Below are 27,952 nucleotides of genomic sequence, written 5' to 3'. Positions count from 1 at the left end.
AAAGAAACATATCATGAACCAAAGAATCTTTCTTTTCAATGCCATAAGATTTTTTTTTTCTTTTTAGTAACCAGTTAAGCTTTTTACTTTTTGTAGAATGGCTTTTTATATGTGAAATTTGGCTATCAACATTGATTAGGCATATCCAACACATTCAATGTGAATATCATTTAAGCTTGCTGAGTTGTTTCACACAATAATTCTTTAAATATGTGATCAAAATACAAATTTTAGGGGAAAATTCATTGTTTTGTATATGGTTGGTTATACAGGGTGTTCTGTTTTAACCTGCAAAAACCTTTATTTTTGCAACCCTTAGTCCTAGATGCATACTTCCAATTGCAAAAATATTCAAAATCAGATGCAGAGTAAAGATATTGAAAGTTTGAAGCAAAAATAAAAATGAGTCAAAAACTACAAAATTTAACTTTTTATATGGCCCTAGGTCCCCTAACTTATATTTAGAGAAATGATCTGCATTTAAAACTTAATGACACAAAAAAAACTTGACGTTTGTGCAATCAAAACTCAAGGAGATATTATTCCATTTGAAAGTTTTAAGGGACCATGCAGAAGATGAGATTAGAACTTATTACCCTTTCAGAAGAATGATAGGTTGGCAAAGTAAAAAATACAAGGTATTTACATTTTTCATTTCTATTCAAAAATTCATGCAAATGTTATGCCGTAATACACAAAACATGCTGCAAAACCTTGAACAATTTGAAAAACCTAACTCTGCACACATATAATTTTATATAAACACCCATTAACTGCTATATTTTCCCCCAAAAGATGTTACTGAGGGCAAGTGTAAAGTGATGTAAATCACAAAACGCTGCGTTTCATATCTCAGTGAATATTGGTCGTAATAATGTCAAACTTTTTTGTAATTGTTTTTCAATGGAGATTATTTCCCTAAATCAGAGGACCTGGGGCCCGTGTAAAAAGTTAAAATTTGTATTTATTTACTCATTTTTATTTTTACTTCAAATTTTCAATATATTAAGTCTTCATCTGATTTTGAACATTTTTGTGATTGGAAGTATGCATCTAGGACTAACGGTTGCAAAAATAGAGGTCTTGAAGGTTAAAACAAAACACCCTGTATATATACATAGTGGAATACATACAGAAAAGTATTTTAGTTGAATATAAATTTTTGAAATAAATACCCGGGGTATATACCCATTTTGGGTATTTACCTGGTTATATACCCTGGGTATTTACCCTAAATGTAAATACCCAGGTATTTTACATCACTAAGAGTAGCACATGTTAAAATAACTTCAAACTTTCCAATTAATTGAAATATTTTCAAGATGCAAAAGGATTGAAATCTGCTGCAATTTTCGGCAAAGCACGTGCTTTGTTGAACATGCAATGTGGAAAGCTTTAAAAAAAATTAAATTTTACTAAATGAGTTATTAATATGAAAAAAATCTTATTCCCTGACATTGGCAGACTAGAAAAAGGCGCCATCTATTGAGAAGAAAGTGAAACTTTTGATGATTGGTTGAAAATGTTGCAAGAACGGGAGAAAATTATAAAAAACGGGAAATCGAGAGATCGAAGCAAAAAACGAGAGTCTCCCGTTAAAAACAGTAGAGTTGGCAAGTATGCACTTGCATCTCTTTGTTCTTTATGCCTTAATTGGTATCTTACCAAAAATAAGAAAAAAATTAAGCAGTGGTTAAAATTCTAATTTTAGTTGCTATTTTGATTAGAAATTGTTACAACACAAAGGAAATATTTTTATCACTAACTGTGTAGAGTTATAGTGAAACCTCTCTAAAGAAACCACCTCTTGCTCCAAGAAAAAAAAAACAAAAAAACATGCCCATCATTCAGAAGGTCAGGAATGGACAATTGCCTCCCGCTGGCTTTCAGAAACTAATATTTTTTACTTATCAGTGGGTGAGTTTTTTTTTTTTTTTTGTATAATTTGCATTGGAAATGCACTCATTGCACTCCCAGGAAAAAAATTAAAAAACAGGCCAGGAGGAGATAGCTTAGTGGAAAAGGCTATGCATTGAAAATGCACTCATTGCACTCCCAGGAAAAAAATTAAAAAACAGGCCAGAAGGAGATAGCTTAGTGGAAATTTCAGAAAACATGCACAATAGATGAGACCATAAATAAAGTCCTTTTCCGCATGTTGAGTGCTGCCATCTAGTGATACGTTAACAAGTTAACTTCTACTTTGTTACAGTTGATTACGAAATTAACGAAAAATTATTGACCGAAATTTTGCTATAACTGTTTTTTGAACATGAAAATTGAGGAAGAAAGCTTTTTTTTTTTTTTTTTCCAGAGAAGGGAGGAGGAATTTTGTTTAAATCAATACAATTTGCTAGTTGTGAAAGTTATCCAAAAATCACTAAAAAATATGACATAAAATACAGTTATAAAGACCATTTTTCGAACCCGAAAGAGGTGTAATAGATGAAATAAAGCTTTCCATCCAAATTGTGTTGGGTTCAGCGGGGGGGGGGGGGGGGGATTAACGATATTGAAAAGTGATAAAAATGGAAAATAAAAATGAATGCAAATTTTTCACCTTTTTTTTTTGGTTTTTACTAATTTTTATATTTAACAATTATAGAAATAAATCGTACGCGAAGAAAACACCTTATACATTAAATGAAAATAATCATATTTTAGATTGTTCATAAGTAGAATAAAAATAATGCCTCTGCGATGAAAAATATCAAACGTTGTAAATGATCAACAAAAATCCATAACACAATAAGAATTTATTTCTTGATAATTCAAACATTTCTTACGACACTACTCAAAAATTGACATTAGTAACACCCCCCCCTTTTTTTTTAAGGAAAACACGGTGGAAATATAAATGAATGAATCAGTTTTACTAAAAAGCATAACTTTTAGTAATGTTATGCTTTTATTATGAAAAATAAAAAGTTTGATATTTTTTCCTGAAAGCGAAAATGAATAAACGAATAAATATAAAAAGATATAAATTTGCAAAAGCTTGTACCGACGTATTTCGGGGTTACAAGGAACCCCATGTGAGTGCGCGGATTTTAAAACTTTACATCAGTCGATTGTCTCAGCTCACATCTTTTCTGCAATGAAATAATAAAAAAAGTACTCCCCGTGAGTTCAAAACGCGTGTCAGCGAGTTTTTGCAAATTTATTCTTGGAAAAAAAAAAAAAAGAAACAAACTTTTCCTTTTAGTCCTTATTTTCCACTTAACTATTAGTGAGCTGAAAGTGAATGAAAATGTCTCAGTCTCAGTATCAAAATAAATAATAGAAATAATAACACATTGAAAAGAAGAAAAATACCTGAAATGTAACTAAACAAATACATTTTGCTAAAAAGCATAACTTTTAGTAATGTATCATGAAAAATAAAAAGTTTGAAAATTAGCCTTGAAGCAAAAAGGAAAACAAATGAATAAATAAATACAAAATGACAAAACATTGCAAAAATTCGTTGGCATGTGTTTCGGGGTTACAAGGAACTCCTTTTTCCTTTCAAAACTGATGTGAGCTTGAGGATTTAAAAACTTCGCCCCAGTCGATTGTCTGTACATAAACAAGCTAACACCTTTTCTGCATTGAAAAAAAGAGCTCCCTATGACTCCAAAACACGTTTCAGCGTAATTTTGCAAATTTATACTTGGAAGAAAAAAAAACTTGGTACTTTTAAGTCTTTATTTTCCTCTAAACTAATAGTGAGCTCAAAGAGAATGAAGGCAGTGCCACAGTATCGACAAAAGAAAGGGGGGGGGGATCACTTTTTGGCCACGAGTCTTTAAATTCAAGGGCTTATATCTATTTTGCAAGGAAAAAGAGGTTCCTTGTAACCCCGAAACACGTGCCCGAGAGTTTTAGTAGATTTATGCTTTTTCTCTTACTTTGCTTAATTATTTTTACTTTTCAGAAAATTTTGAAACTTTGCTTCGTTATGATATTTACATGTCTAAAAGTAATACTTATTAGCAAAACGTATTTGTTTAATTAAGTTTCAGGCATTTTTTTCATTTCAGTGTGTTATAATTTCTATTATTTATTTTTGATACTGAGGCATTATTTTGTGCTCACTGATGGTTTAGTGGAAAATAAGAACTACTAAAATGTACCAACAAAAGATTTTTTTTTTTCAAGTATAAATTGGTAAAAACTCGCTAAACTTGACTCGCCCCATGACTTCAAAACACATGTTTTGAAGTCATGGGGAACTCTTTTTTATTATTATTTTACTGCAGAAAAGACGTGAGCAGAGACAATGGACTAAGGTAGAGTTTTTTAATTTGCCAGCTGACATTTTTCTTGAAAGGAAAAAGGAAATACTTGTAACCCCAAAATACTTCCGTACGAGTTTAGCAAATTTGCTATTTTATATGTAATTCATCCATTTTCTGTTTTGCTTTCAGGAAAAATATCAAACTTTTTATTTTCTATGATATTTTCATTACTAAAAGTTATGCTTTTTAGTAAAACTTATTTGTTCATTTAAATTTTTGCCGTATTTTCCTTATTGGGTTATTAATATTAATTTTTGGATCACTGTAGTGAGAAAATGTTGAATTATCATGAAATTAATTTTTGTTGTGCTATTGATTTTTTTTTTTTTTTTTTTTTGATCATTTTACAACGTTTGATATTTTTCATACCTGTGTCATTGTTTTAATTCTAGTTCACGAAAAATCTAAAATATAATTGTTTTCACTTTAATGATTTGTTTCTAAAATCTCTAATTGTAAAAGAGAAGTGAAAAGGCAAAAAAAAAATTTTTTAAAAAAATTCCTTTATTTTCATTTTACATTTCTTTTCAATCTCGTTAATCCTCACCCCCGCCTCCGCAGAAAACAAAATAACTTCGATTGCAAGCTTTATTTTATCTATTACATCTTTTTAGGGCTCTTCAAATGATCTATACAACAGCATTAAATGTCATATTTTTTACATTACTTTTGTAATGAGTTATAAAAATCTCTAACGAACTTGTGCAGTTAGCAAATTTCATTGATTTAAACAGAATTAATCCTCTCTTCGCTGAAGAAAGGATAAAAAGTTTTCATCCTTAACCTTTTCCTTTCGTACTCGAAAAATAGTTTTAACAAAATTCAAGGGCGCCCATATAGGGGGGCAAGGGGGGTCCGACCCTCCCTTCTAAATTAGAACTTCCTTGCTTTTAGTATTTTTTTCTTTGAAAAAATGTAAAAATATTTCTTCTCCAGCCATTAATGAATAAGTTATTAAAAATGTCAAATTTTAATGACTCGAATCTGTCCTGAAATGTGCTTCCATGGGGAAATTATCTTGCTAAACCATGGTTAAAATATCTGAGCTGCCCCTTACAATTTTGCATATGGGCGCCCATGACAAAATTCCAGTCAATATTTTTTCCGCTAATTTTGCAATCAGCTATAATAAATTAGAAGTTAACTTATTGTTCTATTACTAGATGGCAGCACGAGTATTTGTCGCGGAAATGGACTGCAATTATGGTATCGTCACAGCAGCACCATAAAACCAATGATATATTATGAAAACCTCAATAAAATTAATTTTTTATCAAGAAATGACTGGATGGATATTTCCTTTAAATTTTCCAAGCTAACTTCAAGACCCTTTCTGATTCACAAAGAGCTCTCAGAGACAAAATATTCTCAGATATTATTTTTTTTTTCTACCAAATTGGTGGCACACATAGCCAAAAGGCTTGGGAACCTCTGAGATAGCATATAATGGGTAGCAAGTAGCACCACAAAGAACTAATTTTCTTAAAAATCATTAACAAGAATGCACTGCTTTTTAGTTAGCACCAATTAATTGAACAGTAAAGAACAGATGTTAAGATGTTTTGAAGGAAGAAATTTCAGTAGTGTTAAGAGGGAGGCTTTCTAAATGTAGTCACTAAATAATGGTCACCTTAGAATTAATTTAAAGTGGGAAATTACATCCCAATTCGTGGATTTACACTTTCACATAACTGTAAAATAATTAGAAAAGAAAGAAATCAAAATAACATTAACACTAAGTACATTGCTGCAGTTGGGGGGGGGGTGTTCCAATTAATATATGATTTTTTATTGTACAAGTAATGCAATTATAACATAAATTGGTTTCAGAATTACATAAAAATTAATGATCAGTAAACAAAATTTGAAGAACTGAAAATTGTCATGTGTGAATTTTGAATTTTAAGATTAAGTTTTTCAAGATTTTAAATAGTTAATGTGTTGAAAATAAAGGGAAAATCTACTTTTAAAGAACATGAATTCGATACATTTTACATTCTACAATCAAAAATAGTTTCAAAAAAAAATAAATAAATAAATAAATACAATAAGAAACTTAAAAGAAAGGGTTGGTCACAAAAGAAGCATACCTTTTAAAACAGCTTCAAATATGATACCAGTATAATAATCAAGACCTCTTGCCAGGCTTAGATCAAAGGAAACCTGCATAATCAAGTTAGTTATAAAAACATTGCAAAAAAAGTATAAAACATTGAAGGCTTAAAATAGTAAACCACCATAATGTACGCCTTCTAAGGAGCACAAAAAGTTCTTTCATACAAGGGAACCCATATGCAAAATTGCAAGAGGGGTGGGGGGGGCTCAGATATTTTCCCAATGGTTTAGCAGGATAATTTCCCCATGGAAACTGATTTTAGTGCAGATTAGAGTTATTAAAATTTGACGTTTTTAATAACTTACTCATTAACGGCTGGAGAAATGTTTTTACATTTTTGCAAATAAAAAAGAAAGAAAAGAAAGGAAGTTCTAATTTCTAGGGGGGGGGGGGGGGCTTCAGCCTCCCTCCCCAAATGGGCACCTTTGCTCTCATACCATAGCTTCTCAATTAGGACTGATTACTAGCACAACAGCATTAAGATGAAATTAATCACAGCAAAAAAAACAACACTTTATGTAAATTAAAATGATGGAAATTTTAGTACTATTATCTCTCATGGATACAGTGGTGGTCAGAATTATAAGGACAGCAGAAAATTGCACAGAAAAAATATATATTTCTGAAATAACTCAGTAAAATTTACATGCAAAATGCCTTTTTATGCTAGAAATCATTGTAGATAACAGAACATTTGAAAATACAAAATATAGATGTTTTTCCATGATTAATAAAAAAATGTGACTGTTAAAACTGGAAAAAACTATAAACTGGAATAAACTTGAATATTTGATATTAATTACTTTTAAGCATTTGTGCAAAACAGTTAATTGTGATGTCCAAATGACTTCTGTGGAAACCTCTTAAGATTTCGGAAGTATATCAAAACAAAATAAAAGAATGATCGACAAAAACTGAAAAAATATTGTCCAATAAGGACCAAAATTCAGTAAAAAAATGTAAAAGAATAACTGAATTAAGTGAGAGGAAAGCTTTCATAAAAAAAAAAAGTTTACTAAAACTAAATATCATCTAAAATACTTACTTTATCTAGTACATCATACAGTTCACAGTATACGAAAAATAATTTCATAGATTCTAATCCTTGTTTAGCAAATTTGTTCTCGGACAATTCAGGAGATTGTAAAAGTTCATCTACAAGATCTGCACCACCTACAAAATGAAAGAACATTTAAATAATATGCATTGAAACAAAGCACTAATAAAAATTTATGTAAGTTATCAAAAGTGCATGCATACATACCATGTCTTTTAACATATTCTCCTATTTTGGTAGCAATAGCTTCATCCAAATGCTTTTCATTCACCATCTCAAGTTTAACTTCATCCCAAGGTGTTTTGTCTAACTTATCAACAGATGAACATATTGTGCGAAATTTTTCTGAAGGAACTCCACATACATCAAACATTCCATCAAGTATTAGTCTATGGTTAACCTAAAATTAAAAAAATAAAAATATACATAGATTTAAAAAAAAAAAACAATACTAAGTCATAACTTTTGACTTTGCAATGCAAGGTCATTTCAAATTATGCCATAGGTTAATTCCATGAATATGTGGACATAGTTACTAATTTTTAAATTTCATCAAAACTTTTAGTTTTGGATCATAATGTGTAGAAAATAAAACAAATTTTTTGAAATTAATAAAATTCACTGCTATTAATATATCTTAATATTTTTTTATGAAGTATTTTTTAGATTGAATTCTGTGACCGAAACTACAAGCTTTATTTTCACAACTTTGATTTTCCTTTAAATTAAAAATTTGAAATGGATCCCTTTCAAAAGTTTTATTAGTCAAGAAAAATGATTCATGAGCACTTGAAAACCATCAAAGTTATTGATAAAAAATATTTTTGAATTTTTTAAAGGTTTTAGAATAATCTCTCTGAGACCTGTAATGTCTGTCACAAAAAACATAACTTTTTTAAGTTTTAACAATTATATGTTTATATCTTATACTTTTATTTATATTTCCTCTTATTCTGTGTTATAAGAAACATGTCCATGTAGTTAATTTTAAAAAACCTAAAAGATTCAATTATATAGAGGGTTTTTAAATTTGTAATGTCTGTCACATATGTAATGTCTGTCACATGTGTAATGTCTGTCACAATAGTTTATTTAAATATGCAAGCATCAAATTGTAACAATTTCTAAGTTGATTTTGGCAACAACAGAACAGTTTTAGTAAACAGCTCAACACAACCCATTAGGCCTCATACTGTGAGTGTTTCAAGTTTTATGAGCATTATTTTCTGCTTAGAACTAGAAGATGATCTAGAGTAAAATCAATACAATAGATCAATACAAAGACAGACAGATGATATAATCAGACAGATACAAAAGCGCAAACAATCAAAATATTTGGAAAACCTTAAATCGAATATACCTTATGGCACACTTTTATTTCATGTTGATTTTAGTGAAAACTATGCCCATGTCTATCAAGATAAAATTTGGTCAGCTCATTGGCAAAGCACATCAACCACAATTTACACAACTATGTTATATTATCGAGAAACACCGGAGAGTGCTAATGTAAGTTCTGAACCCTATGTTGTTGTGTCCGACTATCTTAATCATGACAAATATGCTGTCATGTAACGTTTAATGACGTAATATTGGAACAGTTTTCTCAAAAACATCCCCAGTTTAAAATGAAGCATGCTGAATTTATATCTGATGGTACATCACAACATTTTAAACAAAAGTACACCATTTATGCTATGACTCAAACTCTCAACAGCGTGGCATTTTTCAGCCACCTCCCATGGTAAAGGTTGCATCGATTGCATTGGTGGAACCATAAAACGACGTGTAAAGAGAGGCTAGTAGCAATGAAAGCAGATTGGGATAATTTGTGGAGAATAGATGATGAAGAAATCAAGGGAATTCCAAATACCAGGAAAGCACACTGTTTCCGTTCTTGCTCTGAAGGGAAAATATTTTATGGTTCAATATCAGACAGCAAAAAAGGAATAATTTTATATTTTAAAACTGGAGAATGCGTGGAAAGCTCTTTAATACCATTACCTTCAGGTAGTGAAGAATTTCAATGCGGTCAATGGGTCACTGCAACATATGACAGTGAAAAGTTTAATGGTATAATAATTAAAACAGAGGGAGAACAGTACCAAATAAAGTGTCTCATGCCAGCCAAAATAAAAGGACTATTTAAATTTGAGTCAGAAGCCATGCTGTTTGGTATAATAAAACACAAATAGTAGCAACCACAGTTGCTCCAACTTTGGTCAACTCTCGTGGGTTTTACAAACTTTAATAATGTAGTTTAGCAATTTTTCATCTTCCAAATCATTTAAGTATTCAATTTGTAACATTTAATGTCATAAGAAATAAATATTTTTCATTTACTGATAGAAATTTAAATAAAAATTTTGCACGTGTAATGTCTGTCACAAAATCTTGTAATGTCTGTCACACAGTTGAAATATTTAAAAAAAAAAAAACTTTTTTGAAATTTTTACTTTTTTCACTTAAATATTGTAGAAAACATTCTTTGTTTACTAACAATTTTTTTTTGAACCCATAACATAAATCAATTCAGAGCAATTGGTTAACAAGGCATCAGCTCATTTCCATGTCCATTTTTTGTAATGTCTGTCGCAGTGTTTTATTCCTTTATAACTCAAATATTTAATTCAACAAAATATTTTTTTTTATTTGTATGTAATAAGGGCATAAAAATGTCTTAGTACACCAAAATTTATTAACATATTTTAATATTTAGTACCTGAAACTAAGAAAAATAGTTGCCTGATGTAATGTCTGTCACATATGGAATTAACCCATAGTTAAACTTTTGGGTTACAATTTGAATAAAATTGACCGAATTTTTAAACAAAAGAATTAAAAGTCAAAAAACAACATTTGAAGCAAAAATAGCAGATGAAATTTGAAGACACAGGTTTTAGGGGTTACAAGAAATCTCTTTCCCAATGCATAAAATGTGAGCTTATAGATGAAAATTGAGCATCTGACAAAGGTTTGATGTTTTTATAAAGATGTTGAAAAATATTTCAATATTTTCTCTGAAAGTGGGGGTTTGAAGTTGTACAGATTCTCCCTCTGAAAATGTGGGACCACTTAACCACTAACTGACTTATACTCGTATGTGAGCATGTACAGTACACATTTTAGATTCACATTTTGAATTCCATTTCTCATTTCAATTTGTTCAGTATTTTTCTTTAGCAAATGAGCTCTTTCAAATCTTAAACATATCGGGACCTCAAGCACCTTCTTTAAGATGAAGAAAATTACAGGAAATGCAAGCATGGAAGCAGTTTACATGCTTTTCATATTACTGTCCTTAGTTGGACTTCTAATCAAAGTTTTGACTTGAAGCCATTTATGAAGTTGTTTTATTCCTTTATTTTTTCCTTTTCTGCTTCTATACTTCTTACTAGTGGTACCCACAGAGCTTTGCCCGTAGTAGAAAATTAAAAGGTCATTTGGTTCACCTGTATATTTACAAATAATGGATGATGAATTTCTCGCCAATTGGTTATGTTCATTCGCTCTCCCATTCCATGTGATGACCATGTGAAGTATTGATATAACTAGCTGCTGTAATTCTTGAAACATTTGTATTTTATTTATGTTGATAGTTCATCTTGCTTATTTTTTGGCCCCAAATTTTAAAAACCATTTTTAATAATTTTTCAAAGAATTTGATTTCTATGCAAAAAATAAAACAAAATAAATAAGTGAGAATGATTTTAAGGATCGTGGCAACATTATTTATAAAATTAAGAAATAAAAGGACAAACCTTTATCACATAATCTCCAATGTCAAGCTCATTTAAAATTTCTTTCATAATTCGCACACATTCAACATCTGGCACCATATCATTATACGCTCCGGCAATATCAAAATCCTAAAACAAATGAAAAATAAATTTTGAATGGAAATATAAACACACTTAAGCTTTTTTTTTTTGAAATGCTGACAGTATGTACATACAAACCATACATCTAGATAAATACATAACCAATCATACATAAACAAATTTAAGCAATCAGCAAAATTATCCATTTTTAAGTGAAATAAAATTAAATTCTAGAAATAAAGTCAATTTCTAAATAAAATGTATGATGCAATGGTAATGAGTAAGACACAAAAGTTTCAGTAACTTGAGATACAACTTTCTACAAGATAAAATGTATTTTCTTTAAATAATATTGGAACAATTTTAGGAAATTCACAGAATTTCTTTAAACAAATTATTTTTTGATATGATTATAATACTTTCTAAAGCATACTCAAAATAAATTATAGATTTAAAATGAAACTGTGCTATCAGGAGTAAAAAAAAGGAAATTAAAAAAAAAAGGCCTCTTCAAAAAGCAAATGGTAGTTAGTTGGCGAGACCTTCAGAGCATGACGTCATCAAAACCTACACAACACATGCTCGCATCAAGATAGCAGAAGTTTTGAGACACTGAGTGCAAAAGCGGAGATTAGTGAACTTGACGCATTTGAACTGAAAAAGGAGAAAGTCCACTCGAAACAGTTTGGCTTTGAGTGGATGTCTGTCACTGCTTTAAGTCTGTATAAGTTTAGTCAATAGTGTAGGACAGCAAGTAAAAATGCCAGCAAAATGTTGGGCTTTATCAATAGGTCTATTTCACAAAATGCTAAGGAAGTTCTACTTTTATACAAAAGATTGGTAAGAGACCTCATTTGGAGTTTGCTGTTCAGTTTTGGTCACCTTAATCTAACTCTAACTTATTGGAAAGGATTTAGAGGAGGGCAACGAGATTAGTAAAAGGGCTTTCAAATTTAGATCATGATTCCAGACTTGATTAAATTTCTTTGAATGGAAAATGGGATAGATTTCAGCACAAATGACAAAACTAAGGCAAGGGTCATTGTTTAAAGCTTTTCAACTCCCAAGCTTATCTTGAAATCGGACAAAACCTGACTGCATTTTTCAACTCTTCAATTACAGTGAAACTTCAATAAGTCGAAGTTGCAGTGAATGCGAGAAAAATTCGAGTTATCCAGAATTCGGTTCACCGAATACGAAAAACAAAACCATAGAATTACCACCACTGACGCCCATTAAATTTATAATATGAGCAAAAAAGTGATAGAGTAATGTATCAACGGTAAGATCGCAAAGCAACAGTAGGATATCTCACTGTAATTCCTGGAATTATATGTCTTACTGTTGCTCTAAGGAAAAGATTTATTCTTGCACATACTTTATAATAGCACGTACATAATTCATTAAATTTAAGAGTTTGTATAGTTTGGAAAACATAACTTTTATTTTATGTAGGATATAACAATATTTACTTGCCAGAAAAAAAGAAATATTTAAAAAAAAATCTGTTATCAAACTGTGCATTGAGCCGAAATCTGTTCTTTCATTAAGTAATCTTCGGATACTTTTAAAGCATCAAAGATGGAGTCGAGAATATTCGGAAGGAATTCTATTAAAATGTGCCATGCATCTGCTGCTTCTCTTTTTTTTTTTTTTTGCACTGCCAATCGAAATGATTTCCGATTTTTAAAATTGTTCAAAACTTGGAGTCAAATTCATTTTCAATGTAATTTCCTAAGTTTTTGCTACGCTACAATCGAAAAATAAATCCGAATATACGCACTCCTGTAATTTTTTCCATGCTATTTAGGTTCTGGTTTTCCCCATAGCAGGTTTTTCTTTTCTATCGAAGGAAATGAAGTAAACATTAATTTAAAAATTGGCTACAGAGATTTATTTGATCCATTTTGTCTAGACCCCTTTTGATGCAAACAATGGCGCTGATTTATTTCTCTTTTTGCTCATTCTTTTTTGGGAGCAAAAAAAAAACACGATTTCGACTTATAAAGTTACGTTAGCAAGGAAACTTTGACGACAGTCATGAAATAAAATTCGACGTATTGAATTGTTTGACTCAACAAAATTCCGTTTATTGAAATTAAATAACATTAATTCTCCATTCAGTTAGACAGGAATCAATATTCACTTCGACTTATCGAAGTCTTCGGCTCATCAAACTTTGACTTACCGAAGTTTCACTGTATCATACTTTCAAGATTTACAACACAGTTTCAATACATCTTTGCTGATCTTAATTGATCTCTTTTCATGCATAACATTTTGCTAAAATAAACCTTTTTAATAACTCACAAAGTGACATGCATGCACAGGGCTGCAGAGTCTGAGGGAAAACAGACTCAGGCTCCTGAAATTTTAGTACCTTTGACCCCAACGACTCCTTTAACCCAAAATCAGTTCAACGACTCTGCAAGCACGGGCAGAGTTTTAAATTTGAAGGGAAAATGATGGGCTCCGACTCTTGGAACTTTAAATCTTCGACTACAGACTTCAACTCTTTTACCTCAAATTACTCCAACTCTGCATTCATGTGCACGCATGTAAATTAAAACTTTCAATTTTAACATATTTTTTTATGAATTATTTCTTTTCTCATAAATTTCAAAGACACATATTAAAATAGAAAGTATGTTTTAATAACTAATATTAATAGGGGAAAAATATTAATAAACATAAGTACATAAATAACTTACGCATTGATAAAATTCTCGATATCTTCCTTTCGCAAATGAAGGGTTGTCTCGACGATAGACTTTTCCAATATGATACCTCTTGAAATTGGTAATTTTGTTCATAGCTAAGTAGCGTGCGAATGGAACAGTTAAATCATACCTCAATGACAATATTTCTCCACCTTGGTCAGCCAGATCATAGATAAGCTTGCTATCCTCACCATATTTCCCTGTGAGTGTTTCCTACACACAAAAAATAAATACCAGTTAATTTATTAAAATATATTCTATATAGTATTTAATATGCACACTCAATTTCAAATACTAATCACTAAAACTCAATCATTTACATATGCAAGGAAATCTCTTGCGTCAATATAATTTATCTAAATCCAGTTTATTTACTTCAACTTCAGAAAGCTCTTTTGTTTGATGAAACGGATTATGAGAGTATCAGCAGTAAACTAAAAGTATTAATGAAACTACAAAAAAAAAAACTTTATTTTCAATATAATTGATGATAATTTTTAAATTGTGATAAAGCCACAATTTCAGAATCAGGACGAATTAAACAAAGTATTTGAATTTTTTCATATAAATCAGCTCTAATTGCATTTAGGCAATTACTTTGCCTGGATGTTAAGTTAAAGTTTAAATCCAGGTAACTATTATTGAAACTGATTTTCTTCTATTGAAATATTGCAAAGAAAACTAAAAACATTATAATGATTATTTAAAAAAACCTGTCACTATACATTATTTTTTTCTGGTATGTTACAGCTGAATAATTTTTGAAAAATACATTCTTGGGTTGGTTGTTCTTGTTCAAACTTATGATTATATCGTGAGCTTATGTTGAAAGCCAACCACTTCTGAATATAATGCCAAAATCGATTGCGCATTTACTAAATTCTAATAGCAACCTTGCATTTTATATACAGTGCTTGAGACTTGCAAGACAGATTGATTCAAAATTAACAAAAAAAAAAAGTTTTAAAACATAATTGATTGTTTTAAGGTGTGTAGGAGGGGAATATGTGAAATTAGTAAGAAGCAGATTACATTCATGGGTAAATTATTTTTTCAAAACACAAGTATTACCTGTGAAGAAAAAACAATTTCAAAAAAAGAAAATAAGACTTCATTTAAGGCAGTGAGAGGCAAAGGGATGTAAATGGCAAAATTAAAAAATTTGCAGATAATCAGTACAAATGCTAAGGGAATCTCTCCTTTGTCTTGAGGCAAGAGATAGAATTAGTAGTCCTGGTAGGTAGGTGTTGCTGTATAGCATGATTTATAAAATAAAATTCAATGAAAGCCTACCTACGACGTTATCTTTAAACGGATTTTACTCAAAACTTGAAAATGTCCACTTACATCCCTTTGCTTCTCACTGCCTCATTTATGAAATTATTCACATGAAAGACCATGGAATTAAATAACTACTATCTTATTTTTCAAACTGCAGTCACTCTCTGTTTTCTATAAAAAGAATATTTTGTGATTTCAGCAAGGACGTTGAATCAACATTAGAACCATTTTGACACTCAAATGGACGTTTAAAGGCTTATCAAAATAATAAACTGCATAGGTCAACTTTCCCATTTAAGTTAGTGGTTGAAAAGCAGATTCTATTGATATTGTATTATTCTTAGGCTGGATTTAGGAGTTGCTGTATTCAACATTAATCAAAAGGGAGCTATTAATGGGGTTGTTTCCTTCAGTCAAAAGTAGTACTTCTTGTCACTGAAATTGATAGAATAAGCAAAAAAATAACATGGACCCGGAAAATACTTTCATTTTCCCAACAGTTATTTTTAACTTAATTGTTTTTAAATGTCCGATTTTTCAAACAACACGTGGTGTTGACGACATCACAAATGATGCTCTTTGGCGCATCTTTCTACTACGTTTCCACGTCATGATAATCAAGCTGCGAATTAAAATTGCGCTCTACGCTTGCTATCATCCATATCGTTGCCAATACATGTGAGTAAAGATGTGAATTCAATATTTTGGACCGTGAATGGCAACACTGAATGGCATTTCATGATTTGTGATGTCATCAGCAGAAGCGTTCAACGATGAAAGAGCACCGATTTAAGTAATTTTTTAAAAATATTAAACTTAAAGAAATTATTTTAAAAATGGTCAGATTCAATGTTTTTAAGTATGTTTTTTCAGAAAAAAATACTTTTAAAATTCTGGAAACGACCCCATTCTTAGAAAATTTTGAGCACTTTGAGGATGGCGAAGAAGAAGGGGGTTTCTTTTGCAATAAATGAATAGTAAAACTAACCTTAAGCTCGAATACAGGAGTATCAATAGTTTCTGCACCATGTCTTTTGAAGCAACTTATAATCTTATTGAACACCTTTTCTTTGACAGCCATCTGAACTGGTCCATAATCTCTTGTACCCTTAGGCGTTTTTAGTACAAACTTTTGAGGGCCATCTTCTTCCTCGTTCTCCATCGCAGCTTTTTTCCCCTGAAATAAAGATATCAAGAGTTACATATGTTGCCGGAAAAGCTTGGCTTATAAGAAAAAGAAACAGGGCTTGAGGTCGAAAGTAAAGAGCTAGTCACGATTTTTCTCAAAATCTATAAAAATAATGATAATAAACATTTGCATGCCCTCATATAAAAAGAACATTATGAATAAAATGATTTAAAGCAACAAAAAAAACTTCAAAATGATACTTTAACAAGTCTACAAGGTGTTTTAATATTATTAATAATTATCGACAAAATCGTGAGAAATTTGGATTTGGGGTAGAGAATAGTCAAAGGAAAAAATCGAATTTCCGGCATTAACAGACGAAAAATAGCAAAATTCCGGTAAAATTCGGTATAACATAATCACTCATATCAGATTGGCGATAGAAGAAAATCTTTAAGGTCGTGTAGAATAAAAAAAATAGGGAGTTTTTAAGGAGATAATAACAAAATTCAAGAGTTAAGGGTCCTTATTTTCTTTTCTTAAAAAGCAGGAGTTTATAAGGAGCGTACAAACCCTGTGTAAGGGTTGATATTTCATGGCATGGGACAAAGTCAAATACTTAAAATTTTGCCCAATAACATTTGCAGAAGCAGAAAGGATATATTGATCTTCCTTCTTTTTTGGCACTACAGCTCAGGAAAAGTCGAGGCCATTTCAAAAAGTTTTCGCCATCTTGTCCTGTTAGTACCATTGTCTTCCATCTTTCAGCACCAATCACTTCGAGATTATTTTCAACACTGTCTAGCCACCTAATGGGTGGTTGGCCACTTCTTTTTATAACACATAATTATTAACCTCATTGTTACAAACTTTTTTTAATATGACATGTACCAGAAGAAAAATGTTCAGTGTATATGAATAAGAAAAGTCAAAATGCTAATAGTTTAAAAACTATACAGCTAAAAAAAAAATCAGGTTAATAATTATGTAACATAACAAAAACACTAGAATTTTAAGTTTTGCAGTAATATTTCTGAAGTTTTCCATCATAGAAAATATACTGAATATACTGTTCAAAAACAAAGAAATTAAATTAATGATTGTAATCAAAGTACAAGAGTGGTAAAGGAGCATTAAGCGTTTTGCAAGAATCTTTATTTTTAAGATGTTAACATGATTAATCAGTTGTCAAACAAATCATATATCAGTATCGGGAAGAAAAGTAATATCAATTTGCGTTTGGAATGATTTATTACATTTTATTTATTTTTAATTAATAGTGGAAGTGCATTTACATTTCCCACAAAATTCATAAACATTATCTACTTTGAAATGGCATAAAATAAAAAAACACAAATATTACACAGTTAAAATTTTTTAATCCGATATTCGGCATTTGCACTAATATTCAGTTAGAATTTTAACCGAACGCTTGGTATTATGGTGATGATATTCGGTACATCTCTAATATTTAATGTGCATCATATCATTTGCTGTGTGAATAATTGCTTAAAAATATTTAGCACTTTCCTAATAAAATGCAAAAATAAAAAGGACAATATTTTTTTATTCTGTCTGAGAGAACTTAATGCTGCATAAATAGAAAATTAGCACATATTTTTCAAGTTTTAGCATACACAGTATAACTTCCATTTAACGATTTCCTCAATTACAAAAAAAAAAACATTTCACTGGTCTAGATTTGACTGCATTGAATGTTTATGCTCCTCGATTTAACGATAACTTTTGCCAGTCCCATGACAATCGTTAAACTGAGGTTATAACTGTATTTTGAGCATCTTTAATGCATGTTTCAATTATTTCCAAGTGCACAGAATCTGGGCTTGAGCAATTATGTTAACAAATAATGTTTATCTTTTTCTTTGAACATACTATCACATGGAACAAAATTAATTTTGAAAACAAAATCACAGCAATAATCAATTTAAGAAATGTGTTAATTTGAAAATATGATACAACTGATAATTTTACTACATTACCAAAATTTAAACACTTAATGTTTAGTACAATGATTTGTGTTAAATTTAAATTATTGTATTTTATTGACAAATTAATTAAATTATCATAAAGCTTAACTTCTGATTGCAATCTCTATGTAAAGTTTACTGTTCTGAAAATGCTTCTTATATAACGAAATTCTAATATTTTGTGCAATAATAAAATTTTGATGCAATAAGATTTAACAGATTAACTTTTTTAAATAATATGTAGTAAAGGAAGAAGTTTTAATTAAAAGGGTCAAAAATCTTATGCAATACCTTGAATGTCTTTCGGACAGATTGCATTAAAGGCACAACTGTTGTAATAGACGATTTAGGTAACCACACAAATCGAGGAATAACTATCATCGAATTCTTCCACATGGTTAATTGTAAAAAACAGAAGAACTTTTAGGGCATTAGTATAAGTTTTCATTTTGTCTGGGAATCAAAAAAGAATAAATTCAAGCTAGAAATATGAAATTACAAGTGAAAAACATTTGTTATGAACATTATTATTTATTACAACACAAAAAATACTAGGTTTTGTTTCTAAAATATGGTACATGATATTTGTATAAATGGTGCAAAATATAAGAAATGTAAATTTCTAAAGATATGTGTCTAAAAATAAAACATGGTTTTATTTTAATCATCTATTTTTAATTCAATTTATTTATTTTGAGGGATGGGTGCATAGCAGGAAAGATTAGGAAGATAATGGAAGAGAACTATAATTTAATCTGTATTTATAAAAAATATATGCACAAAATCAATGCAAGTCATGAGATTAATTTTAAAATGCTTCAGATTTTGGAAAAAAAAAAAAAACAATGGAGCACTTTTCTAGAAAATCAATTTTTGAAATTTAATGCTGGACTAACAGAATATATACAAAAAATAAATTCTGTAATTTAAAAAAAAAATGAGTTTCTGTAAGTAATGCAGGAATTCAAAAACAGATTTTTTTCTTTTTTTTAATGCAGTGTTTCATCATTAGCTCCAGGGAGCAATGTAAGAACTTTGACTAATAAGTCATAAGTTCAGTCACAATGCTTAACATGAAGTATTCTGTCATATAACCTATGTTATGTCTGCTACTGAGTATTTTTTCAATAAAGAAAGCAAAAATGGCCCGATGGGGTCGTTTCCAATATTTCAAAAGTATTTTTTCCTGAAAGAACATGTTTAAAAAAATAGGATCAAACCATTTTTTAAATAATTTAAGTTTAATATTTAAAAAAAATTACTTAAATTGGTGATCTATCATTTATTTACATTTCTTGCCGATGACATCACAAATGATGAAATGCCATTCTGTGCTGCCATTCTCAGAGCAAAATATTAAATTCGCATCTTTAGTCATGTGTATTGGCAACTATATGGTTGATAGCAAGCGTAGAGTGCAATTTTAATTTGCTTCTTGATTATCATAACATGGAAACGCAGTATAAAGATGCACTAAAAAGCATCATTTGTGACGTCATCTAGACCACGCCTTGTTTGAAAAATAAAAAATTAATTTAAAAAAAACTGTTGGGAAAATAAAAGCATTTTTATGGGTAAATGTTTTTTTTTTTTTTTTTTTGCTTATTCTATCAATTTCAGTGACTAAAAGTACTACTTTTGACTAAAGGAAACAATCCATCCCATTATTAGCTGCTTTACATAAAGTGTTGGTGTTTGTCCTTAAACCCATCTTATGCTTCAAACTTTTCATTGAAATATTTTATTTTGCAAAAAAAAAACATTAACTCCACCAATATCAGTCAGAAATTAGCTGGAGAATAAGTTCTTTCATCCAATTCTCCAAACTGCTTTATCAATATGGACAACAATCTTTTTGAATTAAACATAAATTTTGCTTTGAGACAAAAATCAACAACAACAGCAAACATTATTTTAGTTTTCACAGTGACAGATCTACAATTTTTCCCAACCAGGCAAAAACTTGAAATTGCTGCCCTTACTCATTCATCATCCTCAAGTTTTATACCTAGTTTAAATAGAAAAACATAAGACTCTGAGAAGTACAGCATTTTTTAAACAACATTTTAAAGAAATTATTGGAGTTCACAGACAGATTTCAATTTTATCTCGGTCTGGATGTCATATGGGCAATTCCGAAAAAGTGGACATGAGGGTTGAAATTTAAAAATGTTTTTATTGCTATAAGTAATACAGTAAAACCTCGCTACAACGCTATCCGATACAACGATAAATCCCTCTACAACGATAATATTTCGTGGTCCCGGTGAACTCGCATAGGAATTAATGTTATCCTCCTCTCAATATTGCGATATTCTCTACAGCAATAAACCTCTGTAAAGCGATGTTTTTTTAAGTTTTCAACCCCTCTTTATTACGATAATTTGGTTTTCAAGTACAGTAAAATCATGAAAGTAACCCCTCCTATTTTCAAAAAAAAAAAAACTTAAAACTTTATTTTTTTCTTTAAAAATGGTTAGCTCCAAGTTTCGCGCTACATTTTAAACAATGCGTTTCCAAAATGGCGTCACGCTGGAGATAGTTCATTTTCACAAGTCAAAACAAATATGCACCTTCCAAAATAAATAAAACAGCAGTACAATTGTATAAATTTCTTTTGCAACACATATGAACAAAAAGAAAAGGCGCCCTTGTATCAAAAGGCGTCTAGACCAAAGGAGTCTGAAACTGTCCTCCCCCCCCCCCCCCGAGATTCTTCTTTTATTTTGTTTAAACCAGTGTTTTTATTTATTTTTTGGGAAAAGAAAACATGCACATAAAGAGGGAAACTAAACATCTAAAAATGCTTGCCAAGTAAAAAAACAGAAAATGTTCAATTTTTTTTTTGAGTGAGTGGCAAATGAAGATGATCCGAAAAGGTGTAACATTCCCGTCTGATTGCGTCATCACTGTCACATGATCAACGAAAACGAAAGATTTGATTTTATTCACTAGTGTATTTTTCCCTAAGATGGCAGGGAGAAAGCAAATTTCATTTCAAGATAAACTCAACGTCATCAGCGATATTGATGAAGGAATGAAGCAGGTTGATGCAGTTAAGAAATATGGATTATCTCAATCTACAGTTGCAACTTCCTCAAGAAGAGGAAACATATTGAAGATGCTGTGAGATCAAATTCAGTTAATCCCATGCGAAAACGACTAAAAGTCGCGACTAATGAAAACATTGATGCTGCCGTCCTCAAGTGGTTTCAAGAGATGAGGGCAACAAATATCCCAATAAATGGAATCTCTGCGGACATTTTTTTCAAGGGGGATATTTCGATAATTGGGAATCTGGCGATCTTTCTTCATTTGCGTAAATTTTCGGCTCCAGTCCCTGCACGAGAGTTATTTTTCTTCGCAAATCAAAACAAAGAGATAAAAACATATATTCACATAGGGTTACTATAAATCAGCAGGGTTACCAAAATAAAATTATTTACGCCAAAAATGAGACGACCGAGCCAGATTCCCAATTAACGAAATATCCCCTTTTCAAGTCTTCCAGCCACAAACGAGGATCATTTTCGTGCTTTGAACTCAATGTATACCTTGTTGGTTGACTTAACAGTCAAAAAACCGGCCAAACAAACAAAAATATTGGATGTTTTTCGATAAAAACGGATTTGAGGTATGTTTACGAGCTTATTCTCGGAATTTATTTCAATTGATAGTAATATTTAATCATAATTAACACCTTGCCAATAAATGTATTACAAATATACTATATATAAAAACATTTACACCTAGGTAATGCATATACTATAACATTTAAATAAAAAGAACCTATTGTATTATCAAAGTATATAGGCCCTCGATATAACAATATATCCCTCTACAACAATATATTTCTTTGGTCCCCAAAATATCGTTATAGCGAGGTTTTACTGTATATCAAATTAAAGCCAATAAAATGAGGTTTCTGAAATTGTAAAGATAAGTTTCATAAAAATATTTTTTTTATTTTTTTTTAGGTCTAAAATTCTCATAACTGCACAAACTTGTATTTAGGAAAAACATAGTATTTTCAATCACCCAGGATTATTATTTAAAGCAGCCACATTTTTAGTGTAAGTGTGTTTATTACTACTCATCAAAAACAACCCTGTTGTAAAAATTCCCTCCCCCCCCCCTCGCCAAGAAAACCTTTAACCCTACAAAAAAAGCCTTCATCCTAAACCCCAAAACCCTCAGCCTTAAAAAGTTATGATATCTAGTTTTCCTGCCAAGTATCTGCCAAACTACCATCCTCCCTGTTTTCCTCTTTCATCACAACTATTTTGGCTAGAACCTGTCCCATTACTAACTCCTAACCAGTGAGGGAAGATCTTTTAAATTGCTTTCGATGCTGTTTAGCGGGTAGCTTTTTGCTCACCAAGCAACTACCTCCCTTTGGGAGTAAGTTACTGCATCATGACAAATAAACTGTATGGAACATTTTAAAATGCTAGCATTGGTAGGTAAACAGAATTTTTTTAACTATGAAAAGAGAAAAAAAGTTCTGATAATGCTCAATCAAAAATGATGTATAACAATGATACTAGTGCTTCTTTCCATTGCAGTGGATTTTCAACTGAAATAAGATTACAAATTTTTTACTATTTTGCATAGAACTGGACAGTAGTCATTTGTGGAGGGCTAATTAAAGCCAACATTATCAAATTGAGCTGAGTCAAAACAAACTGCTTTTCATTTAATTATGCAGTGAAGATGACAAGAATTGAACTAGACATTTAAGCAAACACTGTAGTCTGAGTGAATGTCATCTGCAAGTAAGAATTAATAAAAGTCCTGGGAAGAGACAATTGGGAAAACAGCTCTGAAAATGTTTAAACTGAACAGACTGCACAGGTTACTTTGTAAAATATAGCTATCACCACAAATCAAATATTATATCTTTCTCCAAGTCAGATTAGTATAATAACACTGAAAAAGCTTTTTTTTTTTTTCTTCTTTTCACTAACTACCCAAAGCAGTAGTAGGTACAAAGCACACATTATTATGTGTTTTATATATTAACTTTAGAAAAGAAAAATAAGTAAAGATATGCACGCTATTGGATTACCCTGTTGAATGTACAGTGAAACCCCTCCTAACGGACACCCCTTTAATGCGGACACCCCTCTTATGCGGACAGTTTTTAATTCCCCGGCAGAGAGACATTAAACCTAATGTATAAGGAACCTCTCTCATACGGACACCCTCAAATACGGACACGGACACCCTTTTCGAAGTCATTTACATTGATATATCCTTTTTTGCGGACAGTATTTAAAACTTGAGAATTAAATAGCTACTCCATTGAAAGGCTTCATTTAATGCAAAGTCGACCAGCTTATACGGAGATAAAAAAAATATTTCTTTGCAATTTTACTTTGCATCTACTGCGTAGCAAAAAATTTTCAGCTTGACACCGAAATGCATTTTTCATTCCAAAAAACATCATCAAATCGTCAAAAATAAAAGAAAAGAAAAGAGAAAATGATTATTCTGCAAGTTTCTGTCTGTATACCCCCACCCTCCCCCGTTGCCTTGTTCCTTTTCAGATGACTAACAAGCAGGCGTGTTGTGTCTAAGTGGAGCCGAGTTGACTCACCATCTAACAAAAATATTTTATAGAGAGTAAAAGTAAAGCCAATGCAATATCATAAAGTAAACTTAAGGGTAAAAGCATTCAGTTGTTTCATCGTTCTCATTGAAATGGCTCTGAATACTCATCGTCAGCGTTGTACTCTTTCTCTTAAAGAAAAAATTGAAGTTATAGATTTCGCAGAAAAAAATAAAATTGGAATACGGAACATTGCTGAAAAGTTTGGTGTGGGACGCACACAAATTTGCTGTATATGAAAAGGAAAAAAGAAGTTTAAGAAAGAATGGTTCATAAATGGAAACCAAGAGAAGAAAAAAGATTTTCCTAAAAGTAATGCCCTTGCAGTGGATGAAATTGTGTTTAAATGGTTTGTGTCCGCAAGAAGCAAAAATATTCCGATTTCTGGCCCTATTTTACAAGAAAAGGCGAAAGAAGCAGCTACTGAAATGGGTATAGAAAATTTCAAAGCTTCCAATGGATGGTTAGATCGTTTTCGAACGAGACATGATATCGTTTTTAAAAAAATATGTGGTGAATCCATGGATGTGGATGCTGACGTTTGCGAGAAATGGTTTGAGAAAGTGCCTAGTTTGATTGAAAATTACGAGCCATGTGACATTTATAACATTGATGAGACCGGTTTGTTTTATAGAGCTCTGCCAGATAAAACCTTAACTTTACGGAAAGAAAACTGCTCTGGTGGCAAAATCTCCAAAGAACGCTTAACAGTTTTGTTGGGTGCCAGCATGGATGGTACAAAATTAAAACCAGTTGTCATCGGAAAAGCAGCCAGACCTCGGTGTTTTAAAGGACTGGATATAAAAAAATTACCTGTAGACTGGTATTCAAATAGAAGAGCGTGGATGACAACCAGTGTCATATCTGATTGGCTTGTAACTTTTGATAAGAAGTTGGGGAGAGAAAAAAGGCATATTGTTATTTTTATGGACAACGCGCCCTCCCATCCCAAAGACTTTCACTTGAAAAATATAGAAATAGTCTTCTTGCCAGCAAACACAACATCGAAATGCCAACCTATGGATGCTGGGATAATTCAAGCATTTAAAATTCAATACAGACAACTAGTTATGAAGCATTTAATCAATAAAATGGAAGAAACTAAAACAAGTAGTGAATTGTCCAAAACAATTGATGTGTTAGATGCAATCAGCTGGGTTAAGCACGCATGGAAGGAAGTTAAAAAAGAAACAATAGTAAGTTGCTTTAATCGCGTTGGATTCAAAAAAGGATCTGCCACAGAGGAAATTGACAACGAAGTTGATTGTGACAATGATGGATCCGATTTGCAGTCGTTAATGCAACAAGCAGGGTTCACAAATGTGACCGCTGAAGACTATGCTCCCATCGACGACCAAGTTTTCACTGAAGAAAGCGAAACAGAAATTGCAAGCATAGTGCGCGAAATTAACGAAGATCATACAGTTGAGGATGACGATGAAGATGAACTGTCCGTAAAAGAAGACGTTAAAACAATTAAAAATGTTAACGAAGCTTTAAGCGTATTAGATGGACTCAGGGAATTTTCAATTAAACACAACGATCCTAAAGGACTAGACTTGGTACAAGAACTTAAGATACATTTCGAAAATGAAAGACTTTCATCGATCAAAACATATCAACAGACATCAATCGAACAATTTTTTAAAAGTACAAATTAGGTATGTAATTTTTATGCGAACCTGTTATTTAAATCTATTTGAGTGTGCAAAACTGTAATATTTGAATTTAACCTGATAAAATAATTGTTTATTATGTATATGTTTGTAAAAACTAGCAAATTAAAAAAAATCTATGCATATGAAAGAGTAGAATTCACACATATTTCATTTAAGATTTCAAAAAACATAAACAAATAACTAAAGTTAATTAAATTAAAAAAACCTCTGTAAAGCGGACACCCCTCTCTTACGGACAAATAAGTTTGTCCCGTTAGTGTCCGTAATAGAGGGGTTTCACTATTCCGTAAAAGATGAAATTTTTTTTAAAAAATTATTTGTCACTACCAAAACAAGCAATACCCGACCTAATTTCGTTAGCGGCCATTCAAGAAGTGCTAAAAGAAATGTACATTATTTAGCTTTATTTCTTGTGAAATTTAAATTTATATTCACTATGGCAAAGTTTGTTAACTGTCCTGATATCTGTTAGTTTGTAATCTGTTCTTTTAGAAATTGCTCATCCAAGTTTCAAAATTTCACAATGTCACACCAGTCACATCAAGGAAAAAAATCCTCTCCTCTCCACTAAAAATATTTAAATTTATCAAAAATATCATGTATTAAGTTTCATTTGAATGTTTTTTAACAGGGAAAAAATGCAAAAGTCATGAAATATTAAATATTCACAGGAATTTCTAGAAATATGAGAGCAAGTGAAAACTCATGTCTCGCAAGAGTCACACCCATCACTAGAGCTTAAAAATTTCTTAAATAAAATTGAGTCCTGCAGTTTTGTTTTAGCTCAATTATTCAAAAAATGCATAGTTAAACATGAATAAAATACTTTGTTAGTATTCATTAACAGATTTAGTGCTCAAAACGGTGGTTTAACCAGTAACTATCATGTCTGATCTCTCCCATCACAATGGAATTGCCCTAGGTTTCAATAAAATTAGGTAGCAGCAAGCCATTTATTTTAATATATTAATTATTTTTAATTACTTAAACAATTCAAACATTTCTTTAGGATGTTTAAGCTAGAATGTCACACCTGTCACAATGGAATTGCCCCTATTAAGTAAGGTAATGAAATTTTTGAAATTTACAGATGTCAAACTTGTACACAAAAATAACAAGAAACAATTGTACGTAGTAGATTTAACAGAAGATGCTTGCATCATAAACGTTTGAGAAAAAAAAAATATATATATATATAGCTTTATAACTTTGAAACTTTAATTTTTTTGTCAAAAAGTAACAATAAAATCAAATCTTCTCCCTCAATTATCATGGTTCTCGAGGTTAATACGTAAACATTTTACGTAGTTGATTTTCCTGGTAGACCTCGTGCAAAACATTGCATCAGCAAAATATTGCTTAGAAAGAATCAAAATAAGTTCAATATGAACTTACTTTTGACTTTTTAGGGACTTCGCCATTCATTACACGCTCCATGACAACGGGAAATCACAAATATTCACAAATGTTTACGAATGATCACAAAATTCGTGAACTTCAAAACGAAATCCCCGATCAACAAAATGTTGACTGCTGAATCGAAAACTGCCACTGCCACGCAAAAGAACTGCCACGCAGAGAGTACTAATTCAGTACCAGGAACGGCCACGTTAAAAAAAAAAAAGAAGAAGAAGAAGAAGAAAAGAAAATTATTTTGAATTCTGAAATTTTGAATTCAAATTATGTTTTTCGCAATCACGAACTGCAACAGGACCCTACTCATTGGTGTTATTGTTTCTAGAACATATAGGGACTCTAGTCCCCCCAATCCTGCCCCTCCTCCTGGTCGGTTACGTGTGCATAGTTGTGTGTGTGTGTATAGGTTTGTGTGTGTGTAGGCCTCTGTGTGTGCGTGGACCTGTGTGTATGCACGTAGGCGTGTGTGAGTGTATGTGTTTGTATGTGTGTGAGCGTGCGTGTGTGTAGGACATGGACGCCTCCGACCTGGAGAAGCGGATAGCTCAGGACCGGGGGACAGCCGCGCCTGAAGAGGCCGGCGGGCGGTCTGGCAGTGGCGTAGCGTAGGGGGGGGGGGGGCAAAGGGGGCACTCGCCCCGGGCGGCACATTGCTAGGGGTGGCAAATTCTGTAACACTGCATTAATATGGAAAAGGCTTTTTTTTATTATTAAGACGGCGAATTGCTTGGGACGTATTACTAAATTAACATCAAAATGTTTTTTTCTATTACTCTTCAGTTCTAACTTGTCTCAGGAAATTTTTCTCGTTGAAGCACGAGTACGAAATACTGGATGCTGACATGCATGCGGAC

The 27,952-nt window shown here is 31.3% G+C and overlaps 1 protein-coding gene across 2 annotated transcripts in view; it reads right to left on the bottom strand.

Moving 5' to 3' along the window:
• Positions 1-27,238, bottom strand: part of LOC129225549 (histidine--tRNA ligase, cytoplasmic-like) — a 37,881-nt gene extending 10,643 nt beyond the window's left edge. Inside the window, exons 1-8 of one of the 2 annotated variants that reach the window (XM_054859993.1) lie at positions 27,078-27,208; positions 18,684-18,845; positions 16,264-16,452; positions 13,986-14,207; positions 11,215-11,322; positions 7,661-7,853; positions 7,442-7,569; positions 6,371-6,443 (exon numbers count right to left, since the gene is read on the bottom strand). In XM_054859993.1, coding sequence (XP_054715968.1) covers positions 6,371-6,443; positions 7,442-7,569; positions 7,661-7,853; positions 11,215-11,322; positions 13,986-14,207; positions 16,264-16,452; positions 18,684-18,788 — 1,018 coding nt within the window. In that variant the 5' untranslated portion in view covers positions 18,789-18,845; positions 27,078-27,208. Of the gene's footprint in view, positions 1-6,370; positions 6,444-7,441; positions 7,570-7,660; positions 7,854-11,214; positions 11,323-13,985; positions 14,208-16,263; positions 16,453-18,683; positions 18,846-27,077 lie in introns of both variants that reach the window. The other variant, XM_054859994.1, reaches the window with a different exon arrangement.
• Positions 27,239-27,952: the final 714 nt, after the last annotated feature.

This window comes from Uloborus diversus, chromosome 7 (genome assembly GCF_026930045.1).
Source record: "Uloborus diversus isolate 005 chromosome 7, Udiv.v.3.1, whole genome shotgun sequence".
In the NCBI taxonomy this organism is placed as follows: Eukaryota; Metazoa; Arthropoda; class Arachnida; order Araneae; family Uloboridae; genus Uloborus; species Uloborus diversus.
The sequence above is the reverse complement of the archived record's forward strand: the minus strand, read 5'-3'. Positions and strand labels throughout refer to the sequence as shown.